The sequence below is a fragment of the Zalophus californianus genome, chromosome X (genome assembly GCF_009762305.2).
Source record: "Zalophus californianus isolate mZalCal1 chromosome X, mZalCal1.pri.v2, whole genome shotgun sequence".
Classification (NCBI taxonomy): Eukaryota; Metazoa; Chordata; class Mammalia; order Carnivora; family Otariidae; genus Zalophus; species Zalophus californianus.
Genome location: NC_045612.1, coordinates 27,304,387 through 27,322,278, shown reverse-complemented (window position 1 = coordinate 27,322,278; position 17,892 = coordinate 27,304,387). Strand labels below are relative to the sequence as shown.

At 34.7% G+C, this 17,892-nt stretch overlaps 1 protein-coding gene across 13 annotated transcripts in view; it reads right to left on the bottom strand.

Annotated features, from left to right (window-relative positions):
* Positions 1-17,892, bottom strand: part of THOC2 (THO complex 2) — a 113,990-nt gene that overhangs the window by 29,041 nt on the left and 67,057 nt on the right. For 9 of the 13 annotated variants that reach the window (XM_027607555.1, XM_027607560.1, XM_027607567.1 and 6 more), the window contains exons 13-22: positions 14,749-14,790; positions 14,191-14,321; positions 13,992-14,093; positions 6,944-7,028; positions 6,230-6,323; positions 5,733-5,813; positions 4,055-4,151; positions 1,736-1,853; positions 974-1,153; positions 39-209 (exon numbers count right to left, since the gene is read on the bottom strand). In XM_027607555.1, coding sequence (XP_027463356.1) covers positions 39-209; positions 974-1,153; positions 1,736-1,853; positions 4,055-4,151; positions 5,733-5,813; positions 6,230-6,323; positions 6,944-7,028; positions 13,992-14,093; positions 14,191-14,321; positions 14,749-14,790 — 1,101 coding nt within the window. The remainder of the gene's footprint in view (positions 1-38; positions 210-973; positions 1,154-1,735; positions 1,854-4,054; positions 4,152-5,732; positions 5,814-6,229; positions 6,324-6,943; positions 7,029-13,991; positions 14,094-14,190; positions 14,322-14,748; positions 14,791-17,892) is intronic. The other 4 variants (XM_027607557.1, XM_027607564.1, XM_027607566.1 and 1 more) reach the window with 1 other exon arrangement.

Genomic DNA, 17,892 nt, shown 5'->3' with positions numbered 1-17,892 from the left:
ATTTGGAATAATTCTTGAATGGCAGCAAAGACACTTACACTTACCGAAATATGGTGTGCATACATTGGCCTAGACAGGAAAAATGCTGCATCATGGGGTGTATGAAATTCGTTACAGAGCACATCAATTGAAGGCACTCGCTTTATATAATCTTCTGTGCTTAGATTAGATGCTAAAAACCCACCAAACTGTACCAGGGTATCATGACACTAAATTTAAAAAATAAGACAAAAAACACAAATGTGCTACCATTTTATGAAACATAAAAATTTTCCAAAATGATTATGTCATTTTAACAGTATTTTGATTAACATTTAAGAATTCAAATTTTACAACTTAAAAGAACTTTAGAGACAATCTATAAACATCATCATGTAATCATATTACTAAAAAAGATGCCAAGGCCCTGAAAAGTTGATCAATCTAAGGCTTTAATAGTCAACGAGGTCTCAAGTTCCAAGCCACTGTTCATCACTTTTAGTAACAGGATATATTTACCCTACATCACATACAATTTTATGTATACAGCATTTCCTTGCCCTAGAGTAAAACTTCATTTATAAAATATATGTGATCTTTTTTCCCTTGTAATACAGTTGGTGATAAACACATTTTGTAGGCTAATCACAGGTTTTGCTGCTTAATATTTATGATATATTTTATGAAGATCACATCTACTTAGTTCTGATTGAAATTCCAGAGTTCCAGAGATCAGGAAAGATATGAGAACAAACAACCTGAAGTTAACTACTTAACTCAAAACCTTGTACATATTATTACATCTCCTACAGCCTTCTCTTAAATACCGTAATTTGCACAGAAACAGCCCCTATTTCCAGAATGTCTATTTTACATTAGAGTGTTTCACACTCATATGATGTGCAAAATGAATCTTAAAAATTTTATCACATTCCATATTTTCCATTATCAGGATAAAAAAATCCATATAAACACAAAAGCCACTGTAACTTGCCTGATCATAGAGTTTTCCCACAAGTTTCAAATGTTTCTCTCCACCTTCTTGGAAGATTACCCCATTCCTCTGCTGAGCCATAAGCAAACAGAGAGGAAGAGCAAGATCATGGTCCAACAGCGCATCCTTTAATCTCTGGGAGGATTTTTTAGTGTTTCTAATCTGGCCAAAATAACCACCCTGCACAAGAGAAGACATAAACTTACCAGTGTAGAGTACATTAACACATGCTTTCTGATTTGAAAAAGACATAGAAAAGGCTGTTACAATCCTGAAGATAAAAAAAAAAACCTTTACATTCCTTCCCTTTCTTCACACATTTATTTTAGTGACACTGTTGTTGGTTAGAGTCACTGGCTTAAAGATAACTGTCAATTGTCTTTAAACTTCTGCATATTTTCCATTTTCTACCTGGGAGTCCCTTATAAAGGATTATTCTTCATTCAGTATGGAACAGATTCAACAACAGAGTAACTATGTTCAGATTTACACCAGTTAGGATATCAAGGACCACCAGAAGACTTGATATTTACTTCTCTTATAGATGTGACACTGTCTTTTATACTTTGTTTCAGCTTTTTGAAAGGGTTAAAGTAACTAGTATATCAATTTTTGAAAGGGAGGTGAGGGCAGTCATATGGCAAGGGTACATATGACTTTGACATTTGGCTTCATGTACTTATGTGTTGTCTGGATTCTTTAGTATGAGCATGCGTATATCTGGAACTTAAAAAATCGATTAAAAAAACTAGCAACTCTCACCTCAGCTTTTAGTTGCTCTCCACCAGTCATGGCCTCTAGTTGCTCCATTGTCATTTCCTCTGTAATTTCTATTCCTGCCATTTTTTGTACCACTTCTTTCAATATAAGCAGGTCAAAACTATTTAGAAAAAATAAGAAATAGTCTGTAGTTGAAACCTCAAACATAAAAGTGACAATATATATTATAATTAATATGCTGAGAATCCCTAAATTATTTGTATATAAATATGGAGCAAAAGGGGCTGGAGTGGTTTTTAAGGAAAAACTGCATTCCTAGAACTATACTGAAAAATATTTGGGGCATGTAATAGGTTTATGTTTATTTTAACTTTTTCCTTGGGAATAATTTCAAACTTACAGATAGGATGTAAAGATAAAAATTAGTACAAAGCATACCCATATACCCCGACTTCACCTATTATTAACATTCTTACTCCTGTTCACTTTATCATTTGTTTTCTCTCTCTCCCTCCCTTTCTACACACACACACACACACACACACACACACACACACACACACACAATTTTTTTGAACCATTTGGGGTAACTTATTTAGTAAGCAACATCATTTTAAGGGCACATTATACCCCTAAAATTCCAAAGAATGTATTTCCTAAGAGTGCATTTCCTAAGAATATAGCCATTCTCTTAACATAACCACAGCACAGTTACCAACTTTAGTAAATCTAACACTGATAATACTTTATAGTTCATATTTCATTTTTATCAGTTTGCCCAACAGTCCTTCATAACATTTTTAAAATGTTCTTTTTTAATTCAAGTATAATTAACATAGTTTATATTAGTTCTAGTCATGTAAGATATAGTGATTCAACAATTCCATACATTATTCAGTGCTCATCATGGTTTAAATGAACTCTTAATCCCCTTCACTTCTTCAGAGCATTTCTTTTATCCTCCAGTACAAGGTGGCCAATACATGTATTTGATGGTATAGCGCCATCTCTCTAAACAATCACACACACTTGGAAGGGATGGAGGGAGCGAGGGAGAGGAGAAAGAAAAAAAGGAAGGGAATGGAAGTGTATGAGCCTAAGATGACAGCCTTAAGAACATCTGTTATTGTGCCAATAGTTATGCATTTTAATTCTCAAAGTTTAGGACTGTCAATGAAAATAACAACTTATGACTTTCAAGATCTTTAATTAGTTAAGTAGTAAAGATAAAGTGGAAACCTTCTTTCCTACAAAACAAATACAGATGTTTGTATTTGTTTGGAAACCAAAGGTAAAGCTAGACATACCCAAGACACAAGTTAATAACAAACAAAAGGCACAGTTTTTGAAGATTCTTATTAAGTGCTTACTCTCTCAACTTGTCTTGCCTTCCCTAAACGTAGTTTATGAAAACAAGAGAGCCCTCATGCAAATTAGTATGCAACAAGTACCAATAAAATGTTTTAATTTTTCCTTAAACTCTCTTTTAATATAAACTATATTCAGAGTACAGAAAACTGAGTTACAGATTTTAAAATAATGTTATATTCTCCTAGCCCATAGACACAGGAGAGTAAAATGTATAGGAATGGTGGAAAGATGCACATAGTGTAAGTGATATGCTGACAAAATCCTAAATCTAATTATTTTTTTAAGTTTTCCCTAATCCAAAATAATAATCTCTCAAAAATTACTTAGGTTATACTTGTGTGGAACACCAGATAGCTTTACAAATTTTTGTTCACTTTCTACCAGAAAGTTTTGGAGAACAATTCCAGTTCTTTGATTCTAGTCAGTCTACTGCTGATGAGGTTTAATATACATACTAATTCAAACTCTAAACACTGATAGTGGTCCAGAATAAAATAATAAAACCCAGTATTCATAAAGAAAAGAGAACACCGTCCAAAAGGTATATAAGCTGTATGTATCTCTGAAGTTCAAATTCAAAAGAAATTGTGTTTTAAAAATACTGTATATACCCTCAAAATAAGTATGTTCCTACCATATGCTTAAAGGCCAATTACTGTCCAGCAGCACAATCAATAATGCAATGCATTTTGTCATAAGAGGATTTACAATATACCATATAAACCATTTACTCAAGAGCCTAACAGATAGTCAAAATGAAATGTCTTTTTAATGAGTTACATATATAGCCAAATATTACATTTCTTTCTGCAAAAAAGTGTTTATGTATGAAATTACAATTTCTTTTAAAGAATTCCATATAAATAAGTGAGCAACTATTCTACTTAAGCCTACAACATACTTTTTCAGAAATAGCAATCTCAATATCCCAATACCACCAGAAGTATTCTAATTATTGAATTTCATTTACATATAATTTGCTATGAATACCTTTTGCCTGCCTTTAGCTGATTAGCCACATATTGAAGAAGACCAGCAAGATCAATTGGATATTTACGAAAAACTGCACCACAGAAACTAGCCAGACCTATATGAAATAAAAAAATAGGGCTTTTAAAAAACAGTTCATAAAACAAAAAAAAAAAAAAACACATTATTAGGTGGCATTTCTCAACTAACTCAATTTCTAAAACAAAATGAGGTAGGAATAATTGTACTGCTGATGCCACTGAATGGAGTTTTACAATTAATAATAGCTAATATTTATTGAGCATACATACGCTAAGACTATACTAAGTAAGCACTTTACGTTAATTAACTCATTTAATTTTTGCAATAATCATCTCAGGTTGGTATAAAACCTATCGATGAGGAAAATTTGGAACAGATATATCATGCAACCTGTTCATGTCACATAGCTGGTATGAGGTAGAGCAGTGATTCAAAGGTATACGGCCTGACTCCAGAGCCTGTTAGGCCACAACAATTACCCAGGCTACAACAAAATCTTGCAGATCACCCAGCAAATTTAAATGATCAACAAAACACCTGCCTTTCTAATGTTTGAGTTACACACACAAAAATCTCTCATCTAGAAACATGCTACTAGATGTGGAGAGGGAAGGAAACAGACCAAGAAGCAAACAAGAGACCAATTTTAACCAATAGTCCTTATTGCATCATGAGTAAGGAGAAAACCCCAGTCATGAGGAGATCCTAGTAAAATCAAGTGATCTGTAGCCTTTTCAACAATTATTTGCTGAGCACCTTAAAGGATAATGGAAAAGACACAGGACCTGCCCTCAAGGAGCTTACAGTCTAGTGAGGGATACAGAAAAGGAAGCTGAAATAACTATGATGAATAAAAGGTTCCATGGGAGCACAGAGAGGAGCACCTAACTCCGACTTTTGGGTAGGAGCATTAACAGGAAAAGTTTTCTGAAGAAAAGTGACCTCTCTAAGCTGAAATCTAATGAATAAGTAGATGTGGTGGAGGAAATGAGTAGACATGGAAGGGTATTCCAAGTAGAGGCAATAACATGTACAAAAAGGCCATGGAAAGTACAAGTTCAGTATTAATGGAACCCAGAATATGGGGAGGGGCAAAAGATGAGCCTAACACACCAAGTAAGGACCTGATCCCAAAAGAACTTACTTGTATGACTTAATGCAGATTTCAGACTTTAAAAGGCAATGGGGAGCTACCACAAGATTCAGCTATCAGACACAATAGGTTGAAAGAAAAGGGAACTCACTGCTAGAAATCAAAAGCACAAGAAATTTAGAACAAAACAAGGCTAGGGTTTCTGTTAACAACCAAGTTTTTGTTCTTTTAAGATGAATGAAACCTCAGGATGGAAAGGAGAGAGAGGAGAAGAGTTCCCTTAAGATTGATTCCTCTAAAATAATAGAAGGGAATTTTTATCTCCCCAGTAATGCTTGCACAAATTCTATCACAGCCAATACTGGACTCTTGAGTTGGAAAATGAGTAAGTACTACATGAACCTCCTTACACAGCCAAAGACTTAGACACACTGAGAGCAAGCTGAGTGGCTAGGTATTCTCAAGACCTCTTGACAAACAGGGTCTTAGCATTAGCAATAGAATACTCAACATGGCAATTACAACAGATGGAAATTTCATCCTTAGAAAAATAAAAATACTTACTCTGAAGCCAGCTTGAGATGGTTGTGTCATCATGCTTCATTCTCTCCTTTTCCGGATTAGCTAAAGCTTCAATGATACAATCTTTCGCACATTGAGGAAAAAATTTAAGTCACTACATCTCTAACAAAGACCCTTAAAACAATAACAAAATGCCACATCAAAAAAAAAATAAAACTGTCAGCTTCAAGTTACTACAGATTATTGAAAATTATACTCACAGTAGTACCAACTTTTCCATCTTTCAGCAAGCAAGACAGATTCCACCTATATTACCATGTTTAGTAAACTTAACATTGTTCTCTCACTATACACAAAGCAGACACACACACACACAAACTCCTGACTGGCCCTTTTTTAGATCAGCCAAGAGAATTAACCTCATATGGTTACTAATGGAACTTAGAATGAAAAAGAAAAACAAAAAGAATGAAAATAAAGGTTCACCATTAAGATCTATGAAATGTGAAATCTATGTATTACTTCACTTGAAAGGATACAGGCCAAAACATCATAATTCAATGAAGTGAGGTATTTCAATGAATCTACTACAGGTGTTATTAAGTTATCATACTTCTGTATTTGCGACAAGATCTGGAAGATAACAACAAAAAATAGATGGCATTAACTCATCAAAAGGGAACTTCTGGGCTAAATAATGGCTATACGTTTTTTGTTTTTCAAAAGAAACAATGCTTAAAATTAAAGTAGCTTCCTTCTACTTTGTATTTATATAAAACCTACTATATTCTATCATTTCTTAGGAAATATTTTCTTAGGCTACATTCTCCAGTTAGGAAATAATTCCAGGACATATAACTTGACTTCTGGAATGATAAATGCCAAATGTCTTTTAGAAATCTCTTTCTAAATATAAAAGTATTACGCCTGAATCACAATGAAATGCTATTCAAATGTTTCTAAGAACAAAAATCAATAAATAATGCATCCCTTTATTAATATTTTTATAAACCAACATGGGGTAAATAAGACAATGTTAGACTGTTTAACAGCAGCATTGTTACATATGACCAAAAAGGAGATCAATGTGTTAAATATACTGTATGCTGTTTTTAGAATAACAGTGTTTCATTTGCTAAAGACTTTTTCCCCTAAAACTATCATTTTTAAAACTTCATCATTCCATTTCCATTTGTGATTTAAAGACAACAAAAAGAAAAATCCCTTAAAATAATATTAACCTCAAAACATACATAATCAAACAAAATGGTTGGATTGCTGTGGCTCAACTTCCCAATTTGTCTTCCAGAAGGCTTCACATTTTCCTTGGTTAGACGCCTACAAGGGGAGAAAAAGGTGGCAGAGATCATCTTAAGTCATTTCTCTTACAATGTTGATAGCACTGTTATATCATAAAAAAACAAACAAAAAAACAATTCTTTCCCAAGTATCCAAAATGGATCCATGTAAAACCACCACATTCTTCATATACATTACTGTAGGCCTTAAGTTATTTTGATTAGGCATTCTCCCAAAGGGTATTAAGATTTTGAATTAATGCTTAACATTTATAATATATACATTTCCATTTTATACTAATAGTCTAATAAGCAAAAACTCTTAATGTACTCTACAAGTACATAAAACTCCTTTTGAAGAAAATCAAAATTATTTTTTTAAAGATTTTATTTATTTGTCAGAGAGAGCGCACGCACAAGCAGGGAGAGCGGCAGGCAGAGAAGCAGACTCCCCGCTGAGCAAGGAGCCCAATGCGGGACTCAATCCCAGGACCCTGGGATCATGACCTGAGCAGAAGGCAGACGCTTAACCGACTAAGCCACCCAGGTGTCCCGAAAATCATAATTATTTTAGATTTAGAAGCGCTCATTTATCAGTGTAGGCATCAAATTCAGTGTAACGCAATCAAATACCTCATACCATCTGTCTCAGTTACCCTAACAGAGTAATAGCTAATGCTGCACTCCTTGATAAAGGAAGTTCTCTGGTTTTCGTGTAAACAATTTTTTAAAAAATCAATTCTACTCCTTTCCTTCCTCTTTAATTCTTCCACTGCTCAGTATTCTTTTACTAACATTCTGGAAAACTTAGATCTATGAAATGCTTACAGCTCAAAATTATTACACAGCATCTTAAACTCTTCTGATATTACATAATAAATCTAGAAACTTAAAAAAGCTGATGACTAAAAGCTTCCTAGAATGAAAATACAATACGATGAAGCAAATAATGAATTCAGTTGATAGTTCAAGGAATGGGACCATTCTGGAAGTAACAAACTTGATAATTATCTTAAGAAGTTTCTTATGACAAAACTGACCCATCAATCAAAATTATTTCATCATCAACTCCTTCCCTTTCCCATTCTCCAAGGCCCAGTTTCCTTTTCTCCCACAGAAAAGAGAGACCTATCAAGTTTGAAACTTTGGCTACACTCTGTTCCACCTTCAAACTTACTACCACCTGTCCTTACTTCTGACCCTACTATTTCAGGTGGTCCTTCTACTTGCCAAAGCAGATCCTTCCTCTCTATACCTTTTATCCCATTCCCTTCTGCCTCCACTCTGGAGGGAAAAACCAAATAAATAAATAAAAGGAGTACTTTCTTGATTATGTCTTACCCAAGAGCTACAATGGTGTCTGGCATATGGAACACAATCAATGACCATCTGTTGAATGAATTACTGAATGCCTTACAGCAAATTCATTTTTTAAACAGTAATCAAAACTTGTGAAATTCTGTAAGTAATAAATTAATATACTCCATTCCCAACATATAATGTTTAATCAATACCAAAACAGGTTGTTCAAGCCTGGTGAAATAGTTACAACTAACAAATACAACAAAAATCCAAGTACATTAAAATTTCTACACATATTCTTCTGTGATATATATTTTTATTAATTCATTCATTCATATTAACGTCTTCTATAACAGGCAAAGAGCTAAGCACTCGGAATACAAGGATGAATAATAGCTCCTGCTCTCAAGCTTAGTCCAGCTGGGGAGACCAACTTGACCTATTTTTTAAATTTTACTTTCTTAAATCCAGCAAGTTACAGAACAGTATTTATTATATGCTAACAATAGTACAAGGGGGGAGAATAATATATTTGTATTCACCTATTTATACATAAAAATCTCTGGAAGGATAAATAAGAAACTAAACAGTGGCTTCCTTTTTTACCTCCTGAGTGAATGGAGGATGAGATGAGAGACTTTTTATTATCTACCTCTTCATATTTATTGAAATTTAAGCCATGTGAATGTATAAACTATTCCAAAGATTATATAATTAGATAAGAGAAAAATAATCATAGCAATGTATCTAAATGGTATGATAGCATCATATGCATACGGGACAGCGGTGGCATAAACAAAGAACAGTAGATTGTGCTTGGCAGTATGTGTTACAGAAGGCTTCGTGAGGAGCTAACATTGAAGCCCACCCTCCAAGGATGATGAGGTCACCAGATGGAGAGAGGAAAAAGAGGTAAGGGAAAACCTGTACAAACAGAAGAAACGAAACACAGATGCAAAGAAAAAGGAGACCACAGCACATTCAGGGAAACTTAACTGAGCTCAGCACAGCTGGAGGTAGAATTAGCAGGCAAAGAGGTTGGAAATGGGGAGGGACAGATCATGAAAGATGTCTTACATCACCATGCCATAAAGGCTGACACATAACCTGCAGGCAATGGTTAGTCACCAAAGGATCTTGAAGAAAGAATAAAGAATAAAGGCACAATAATAAAAGAAATAAGTTAGTGGCAGTAGAGAGTAGAAGACAGATTCAAGAGATCTGATAATATTTAATATACAGTTGACCCCTGAACAACATAGAGATTAGGGGCAACAACCCCCTACACAGTCGAAAATCTGTGTATAATTTCTGACTCCCCAAAACCTTAACTAATAGCCTACTACTGACCAGAAAGAAGCCTAATAACATAAACAGCCGATTAACACATATTCTATATATGTATTATATACTATATTCTTAAAATAAAGCTAAAGAAAATGTTATTAAGAAAATCAAAAGGAAAATACATTTACAGTTCTGTCAATACTGTTAAGCTTACATTATCTATTTACAAGATGAACAGTCTGTCAGTACCTACACCAATATTGTATGATGCAAAACACTGTAGATATTATATGCATCACTAACACTAGACATCAAAAATGAAAAGATAATGTGAAAAAGAAATTCATATTTATTTATAGGTATAATGATTCATGCACTGATAACAAAGCAGCAACAATATGACTGCTTTATGGCAGCCTAGTATAATTGATACGACTGCTTCATGGTAGCCTAGCTTATATGCTAATGAATGAATCATTATCAAATTTTTAAGGCATATAGCATTACAGTCATATTCATAATACAGTACTGGAAATACTGTTACTTTTTTTAAAAAACCACTTATCTGTGATAGGCTGATAATGCAGTTTGTCCAATTACAAGAAAGGCATACAATAATACAAATCTTCGAAAGCAAAGTTATCAAACAGTAAGAAAACACATTATTAATTTTGTTAAATATCATTCACCTTACGCCTATGTAAGGATAGGCTATTCACTTCCATACAAGTCTTACACACAATATCCTACATAATGATGATAAGGAGGACACAAAAACATCTCCTATAGTTCTTGCCATAGGGTTAGATTTTCACACAAAGACACACAAACACAACAGACAAGTTTATTAACTGTATTATCATGATGATTATTTACTATTCATTAAGTGAAAGTGGATCATCATAAAGATCTTCACTCTCACCGCCTTCACACTGAGAAGGCTGAGGAGGAGGAGGAAGAGGAATGGTTGCTGGTCTTGTCTCGGGGCTGGCAGAGTGGAAGAGGAAGTGGAAGGAAGGCAATTGAGACAGGCACGCTCAGTGTAACTTTATGGAAGTACATGGTAATTTCTGACTTTTTTGCTTTTCTACTTCTTTAAAAATGTTTCTATACGGTACCTATCCTTCTTCCACCATTTGCTTTAGTTTCAGTGCCCATATCATAGAAGGGTCCATATCATAATAGAAGTCAAAAAGCAGTCTAGAATAATCAGAACCTTCTTCCAGATTGTCCAATGTCAATTTGTTTTCTGGCACCTGGTGTTTATCATTTCCCTTCAAGGCGCAGGAGTTAGCAGCTTTATAGATAAGGGTGTTGTGGATCATAAACTTGACTGCATTTGCACACAACAGTAGAGTCAGCCTATCCCTTCCTACCTTAACTTCTGGTGCTTGCTCTTCCTTCCTAACAAATGTCCTTTGTGGCTTTATTTTCCAGAATAGGGCAACTTTCGTCTGCATTTAAAAACCTGTTCAGGCAGATATCCCTTCTCCTCAAAGATTTTTTTTTTAAGATTTTATTTATTTATTTGATAGAGAGAGACAGTGAAGAGAGGGAACACAAGCAGGGGGAGTGGGAGAAGGAAAAGCAGGCTTCCCGCGGAGCATGGAGCCCGATGTGGGGCTCGATCCCAGGACCCTGGGATCATGACCTGAGCTGAAGGCAGATGCTTAAACCATCTGAGCCACCCAGGCGCCCCTCTTCAATGAGTTTCTTAATGGCATCCGGGAACTCATCTACTTTCTGCCTCTTGGTCAGCATAAACTCTTTCTCCTGTCATCTTGACATTTTTTAAGCCAAACCTCTCTAAAATTATCAAACCATCCTTTGCTGGCCTTAAATTCTCCAGCTTCTGATCCTTCACTTTCCTTTTGCTTTAAGTTGTCATATAATGATTTGGCATTTTCTCAAATTACATTAGATTAGAATCAATAGACATTTCATATCCTGTACCCACATAACAGCTGCATTTTCAATACAAGATAAAAAGGTATTTCACAAAAAGTACAAAGTTTTCACATCTGCTGGTATAGCTGCAACAATGACTTCATGAATTTCCTTAAAAAAAAAAAAAAAACAGTCCTTACACTGGATTCATTTATCTTGAAATGGCGGATAGCTGCATCTACAGACCTCAAGCTATGGTACATATAAAGCAATTCAACTTTTTCTTGTAATATCATGACTTTTCTCTGCTTGGGAGCACTTCTGGCAGCACTAGAAGTACTTCGTATGGGCCCCAGGGTGTTATGCAAGGCTTACCGTATCACAATAAACACGAAAAATACCTAAGAACCGTGAGAGATCACTTTTTACTGCAATACACAATTTACTGGAAAGATGAACTGCTCACGCAGAGATGATCATCATCACACAGTGTTTTAAGCAGATACTCGCAACACTTGAGCTCACTGCATAGCAACAGGGGGTGGCTACGAAATTATTTCAGTAGTAAAGTATTACAGGTACTTTTATGCAGTTATGACTTAATACTAAATCTTTACATTTGTTTACATCTCTCTTGACTACGAACAGCATGTTGTACAGTCTGTAAGTGTGCATGTAAGTAAGTTCTGGTAAATTTTAACTTTTTAGAATAGATTGGTGTATATTTTATCATAGCAAATGATAAACTAGACTAGTATCTACATATATTTTATGCATTCATGACATACCTTTTTCCTGATTTTTTTTCAATATTTCTAGGTTATGTGATTTGTAAGTTTCTTCAAATTTGTTCCAAATCTCCAAAAAATATTCCAATACTTTTTTTTTTTTAAGATTTTATTTATTTGACAGAGAGAGACACAGCGAGAGAGGGAATACAAGCAGGGGGAGTGGGAGAGGAAGAAGCAGGCTTCCCACTGAGCAGGGAGCCCGATGCAGGGCTCGATCCCAGGACCCTGGGATCATGACCTGAGCCAAAGGCAGACGCTTAACGACTGAGCCACCCAGGCGCCCCTCCAATACATTTATTGAAAAAAATCCACATATAAGTGAATCCGCATAGTTCAAACCCATGTTTGTTCAAGGGTCAACTGTATTATTAAATAATCCATATAAAGCACTTAGTTCAGGGCCTGGCACACATAAATATTAATGGCTCCATAAATATTAGCTGTTGTTAAGCTAGAAACTACCTGTGGAATTTTTAAGACCAGAACTCTTTTGGAATGACCAACTCTAATATCACCTCCTTCCATGCCTTCCCCAACTTCCACGGGGTGAAATAACTCACTCTCTTCTCTATCCTCCCAAAGAACATTTTACACACACACACACACACACACACACACACACACACACACATATACATACATATATATATATACACACACACACATATATATACACACACACATACATATATATGTACTGTATAACAACAACTATTAAACGAGATTGTGATCGTGCACACACCTGTTTCCCCAATAGACTGTGGCCAGGGACAATATCACTGGGCAGACAGTATCATTGCATACTGTTAAATCTAGTTAAACTAGAGAATGAACTATTTTAATTAGAATAACCATACCACTGCACAAACATAAAAGAAACATCAATAGCCTTGCTGAAAACACTTGTAATATAGCAGTGTATTTAGCATATAAACCAACTCTAATCTGAAGTATACAATTTTCATAATTAAATTTCAGTTTACCAAGAAGTAAAATAACATCACTCTTATGTTTTTAATAACATGAAAATAAAGCACAAAAATGAACAGAAATTTTTCAAAAGTTGACTCAAGGAGGTAGTTCTGCATAATTCCATTAGATCTTCCAAAAAGGAAAAATATATTTTTTTAAAGATCTTATTTATTTGAGAGAGAGAGAGAGAGAGAGAGAAAGCACGGGGAAGGGGTAGAGGGAAAGGGAAAGGCAGAGAAACCCAAGCAGACTCTGTACTGAGCGCAGAGCCCAATCATGCAGGGCGGGACCCACAACCCATGAGATCACAAACTGAGCCAAAACCAAGAGTCAGAAGCTTCACTGACTGAGCCACCCGGGCACCCCAAGAAAAATCTTTATTATAATAACTTTCGGCAGAGGAAATTTCAAGAACTTTGATCACCTTTTATAAGCCATTAAATGTATTATGCAAATTGAGCAAAGGCCATAGTAGGCTGTCCTTTAAAAAGAACTCACCTATACTATGATGCATTAAAGAGGATTATTAGATTCTACAGCTATGCAAACATGACAACTACAAAAACTAACTTGGTAGTCAAAATGAGCTAAAAAGCACAAAAACTGATAGTCATTCTATCTGCAGTACATAACTGACTATACCATTAAGCAAATACTCCTGGGCTTCCTCAGAACTGAGGCTCAGACATAAGTTGGCTGGAAGAAAGTAAATTAGATCCAGATATACTTTAGGTTAATATGAAGAAAAATAAATTAAAACTTACTTCATGATATATTTGGCTCTGTCTATTGTTTGGGCTTTAACTTTTACTAAAAGTGGGTGACTGTTATAAGTTTCATTCTTCCACTGGCCATACAGACGATATCTTAAAAAACGATGAGATGAAGAATTAGGAAAAGTTAAACACTTAGAGGTTAATGACTAGAACAGTAGTTAAAAATACAAAAATATTATGTATTTACCTATGCTGATATGGAAATGTTTTAAACATTCCCCATAGTTCCTCAGACATACAAGCATTGCAGTCCATCAAAGAAAGAGATGGAAGAAGTACCTGGTCAGTAATGCTAAGTAAACAGCTAAGGATAACTTCCTAAGAAGAAGGGAGGAAAAAATTATTTTAGTAAAAGGTCCACATTAAACCCCCCCCCCCCAAAATAAATTTATGTCAGCCTTGGAAAAACTGCCATTCCTTGATCTCATACCACACCACATCTAATTTCCCACATTATCACTGCCCTTTTCACAGTGGATATTTGTGCTTCTCCATCTAAGGAAGCAATGAGGTGAGGTAAGGAAAGGGGTAGCAAGAGAATGAGGGATTCTTATTATCCCTCTTCCTTTCTCAACATGGTAATCCTCAAAAACAGGAGTTGTCAATCTTAAAAGATATGTCGAAAGCTATACTAAGCATGTAGAGTAAAAATATTCACACAGGTGATTAAAACTTGTTCACAGTAAAATTTACAGTATGCTGTACACAGACCAATCAGACACATCGGATTTTTCTAGTCTCTTACCGTTTTCTCTTTATCTTCTTGTTTGCTTCCATCAGACTGAAACTAAAATTAAAAAAAACTATAAATAAAATGCAAAAAGGTTAAGATTATGATGTCACAATTTAGCATCTAATTTGAAAAAAATTAACTTGTACACGGTTGTGAATTATTTCCTTACTTTTTAAACAAGTGTAGATCTTAAATATAGCCAGTATTACCAACTAACATTTTTAAATTTCACCTATATTTCTAACTTCCAAATCATCTGCAACATTCATGAATTTTAAATGTCAATTTTATAAGCCAATTCTTTTCTTAACCTCATTATCACAAACCAAAGCATCCTAAAATTGATCTAAGTATTTATTATAAGATTGTATCCAGCACAATTTAGTTATAATGTATTTGCATTTTTCCATCCAGAAGTTCTGATTTTCTGCTACAGAATTAGTAAAATCTAAGACTAAAGCAATAACAAAAAAATTAAACCCAAAGAAATTTAAACTATGTTTTAATTCACCATTACTTAAACTCTCAATGAGAAATAAGCCTAAAATATTAGTAAAACATTACTGACAAAGACCAAACCACTGCCTAAGTTGGACTGAATGAAAAAACCTGGGTCGTTTTGTATCAGTGATTTGCAGATGGACTGCTGAAGTGCCATGTTTGATGCTGATGCTGTCCATTCATTCAAAATGAAATAGTACTTGTGTGTGTGTATATAGGCAGGTGGAGAGTTAGAGGAGTGTACAAAGGCCAAAAGGACAATTGAAGCACTGATAGCCAAGGACAATCTAGATTTCTGGGAAGGATTTAACTCAATACCAAGTGACAGAAGGGGAAACCGTTAACATGCAGCTAACAAGCTTATTATTTTCCTGGCAGAAATAGGTATTTTGTGCATGCATGTTTTTATACTTGAGTAATTTAATGGTACTACAGAGAAGTCTAACTGCTGCACAACATTTTCACATAAGACTAATTCTGGGACTGCCATGTCACCTTGATGGGAAAACACACACAATTCCCCTCTCTTTTTTTTAATCAGCAGGTTAAAAAGATATGGTTCGCTTTCACAGAAACAACTGTTAAGTCAACATATATCCTGGTCAGCAAATAAGGGTCAGGTTATGAAGGAATGGCCTGGCAGAAAACAAAGTAGATAGCTGCTTTTGTTTTGTTTGGTTGGGGGAGGGGGTAATTCTGGTGGCATATTAGGAAGAACTAGATTTACAGTATATTACATTGGGGATAAAGGCAGTTAAGCTACTCCTTTTCTAATATATCATGATTCTAATAAAGCTACACAGAATTTTCTCCATAGAAATAAAACATTTTCTTACCTACTAAGCTGTCCTAATTCCTTTACTAAATACTTAAGTTTGTAATGTCTATGTCAATTCTCTAGATTTCATAACCAGGAAAATTTGAAAAAGAAAAAGAAATATGGTCTGTCAAATAAATAAGTAAAATCTTAAAAAAAGAAGAAATATGGAAAGCACAATGAAACTAGAAGAGTAGTAAGAAACATTTCTATCAAAGGCTAACTATAACAAAGATGAACAAAGACGAACAAAAATGGTAAAGTACATGCAAGTAAAATAATTTTCTTTTCTTTGGTAAGAATATAAAGACAAATTCCAGTCCCTTGATGCTTTTCCTTTTAGTTTAATTTGCTTTTTAATATAGAATAAATATAAAACTCTCCATTCTCATAGTACAACACTAGAATTTTATTGAATGGCCAGTCCAGGAAGAAATGGAAGAAAAGAGGGGGAGGAAGAAAATACATCCACTTCATTTATTCATTTACTATGTGCCAGATACTGGGAGTTCAAAGATGAACAGAACAGAGTTCCAATCTCTGAGGAAGTGACAAAGACAGTTCCTATCTTTGAGGATCTCTTGAAGATCAAAACTACGCTTGCCAATGTACTATTAGGAACTGAATTTTTAAGTCTGAATAAAATCAAGCATTCATAATTATGCCTAGACAAACCATTAGCTATAAATGGCCCCAAGCAGGTTCCATTCTTGCCCTATAATGAGGGAGCAGATGACAGGGCTGCATAAAAGAACTGGGCACAAAAAGAATGTACGTCCACCAAGAGGGGGCTTCTGGAGAGTCAAGAAATAAAGCTTGGGAAAAAGTTGTAGATTTAACTAGATAAGTTACTTTATTACTGATGTCCTACTTTTAGTATCTCTAACCCATGCATATTTGAAATGCTACTTTATATTTTATTTCAAAAAAAAAGAAAAAAGAAAAATACACTTAAGACTTGTGACTAGATTTGAACCTGAAGCTACATCTAAGTAAATTATGGCACTATTTTCACCTTCCTTATTTTTCTCATTCTTAATTATTGAGTACTCACTATGTGCTATACAGTAGGCTAAGAATTTCACATTTAGGTCTTAAAACTATAAGGAAAAAAAATTTTTTTTAAAGATTTTATTTATTTGAGAAAGAACACATGAGCAGGGAGGAGGGGTAGAGGGAGAGGGAGAAGCAGGCTCCCCGCTGAGCAGGGAGCCCAATGTGGGACTCCATCCCAAGACCCTGGGATCATGACCTGAGCTGAAGGCAGCCACTTAACTGACTGAGCCACCCAGGCACCCAAGGAAAATCTTTTTGCTAGAAAGGATCCAACTAAGACTTTTCCTATTTCTAAACAACTTAGAAATAGGAAAATATAACCTCTAAGTTAAAAGTTACAAGGCCACGAGTTTTCCGAGCCTAAAGAAGAGATAAATGAATTGCCTTTCAATGTTTTGGTTCAAAGTTTTGTTTTTATCTTTTAATCAGAAATTCTTAAAATTTTATAAACACTTAGAAACAATCAGTAATATTGCTACTACGTCATTTCTGAAAACAGAGATACTAAATGAAAAAGTACTATCTTCCAATACATTTCATTCTTTTCAATACAAATCTGTACCAAAGAATTAATAATATAGTCACCTATACACAGGATGACCATATGTGCTGCTTCTCGCTTTTTATCCCAGTGTAAGTAAGAGCACAACCTTTCCATCTTGAATATCCTAGTTTAGACAATAAAGCACGTGGTCTCCCTACCTACCACATGGGTAGCATTCAAACTGCAGTAAATGGACTTGAGGGAGTGGTTTAAACATTAAAATATAGCAAACAAGACA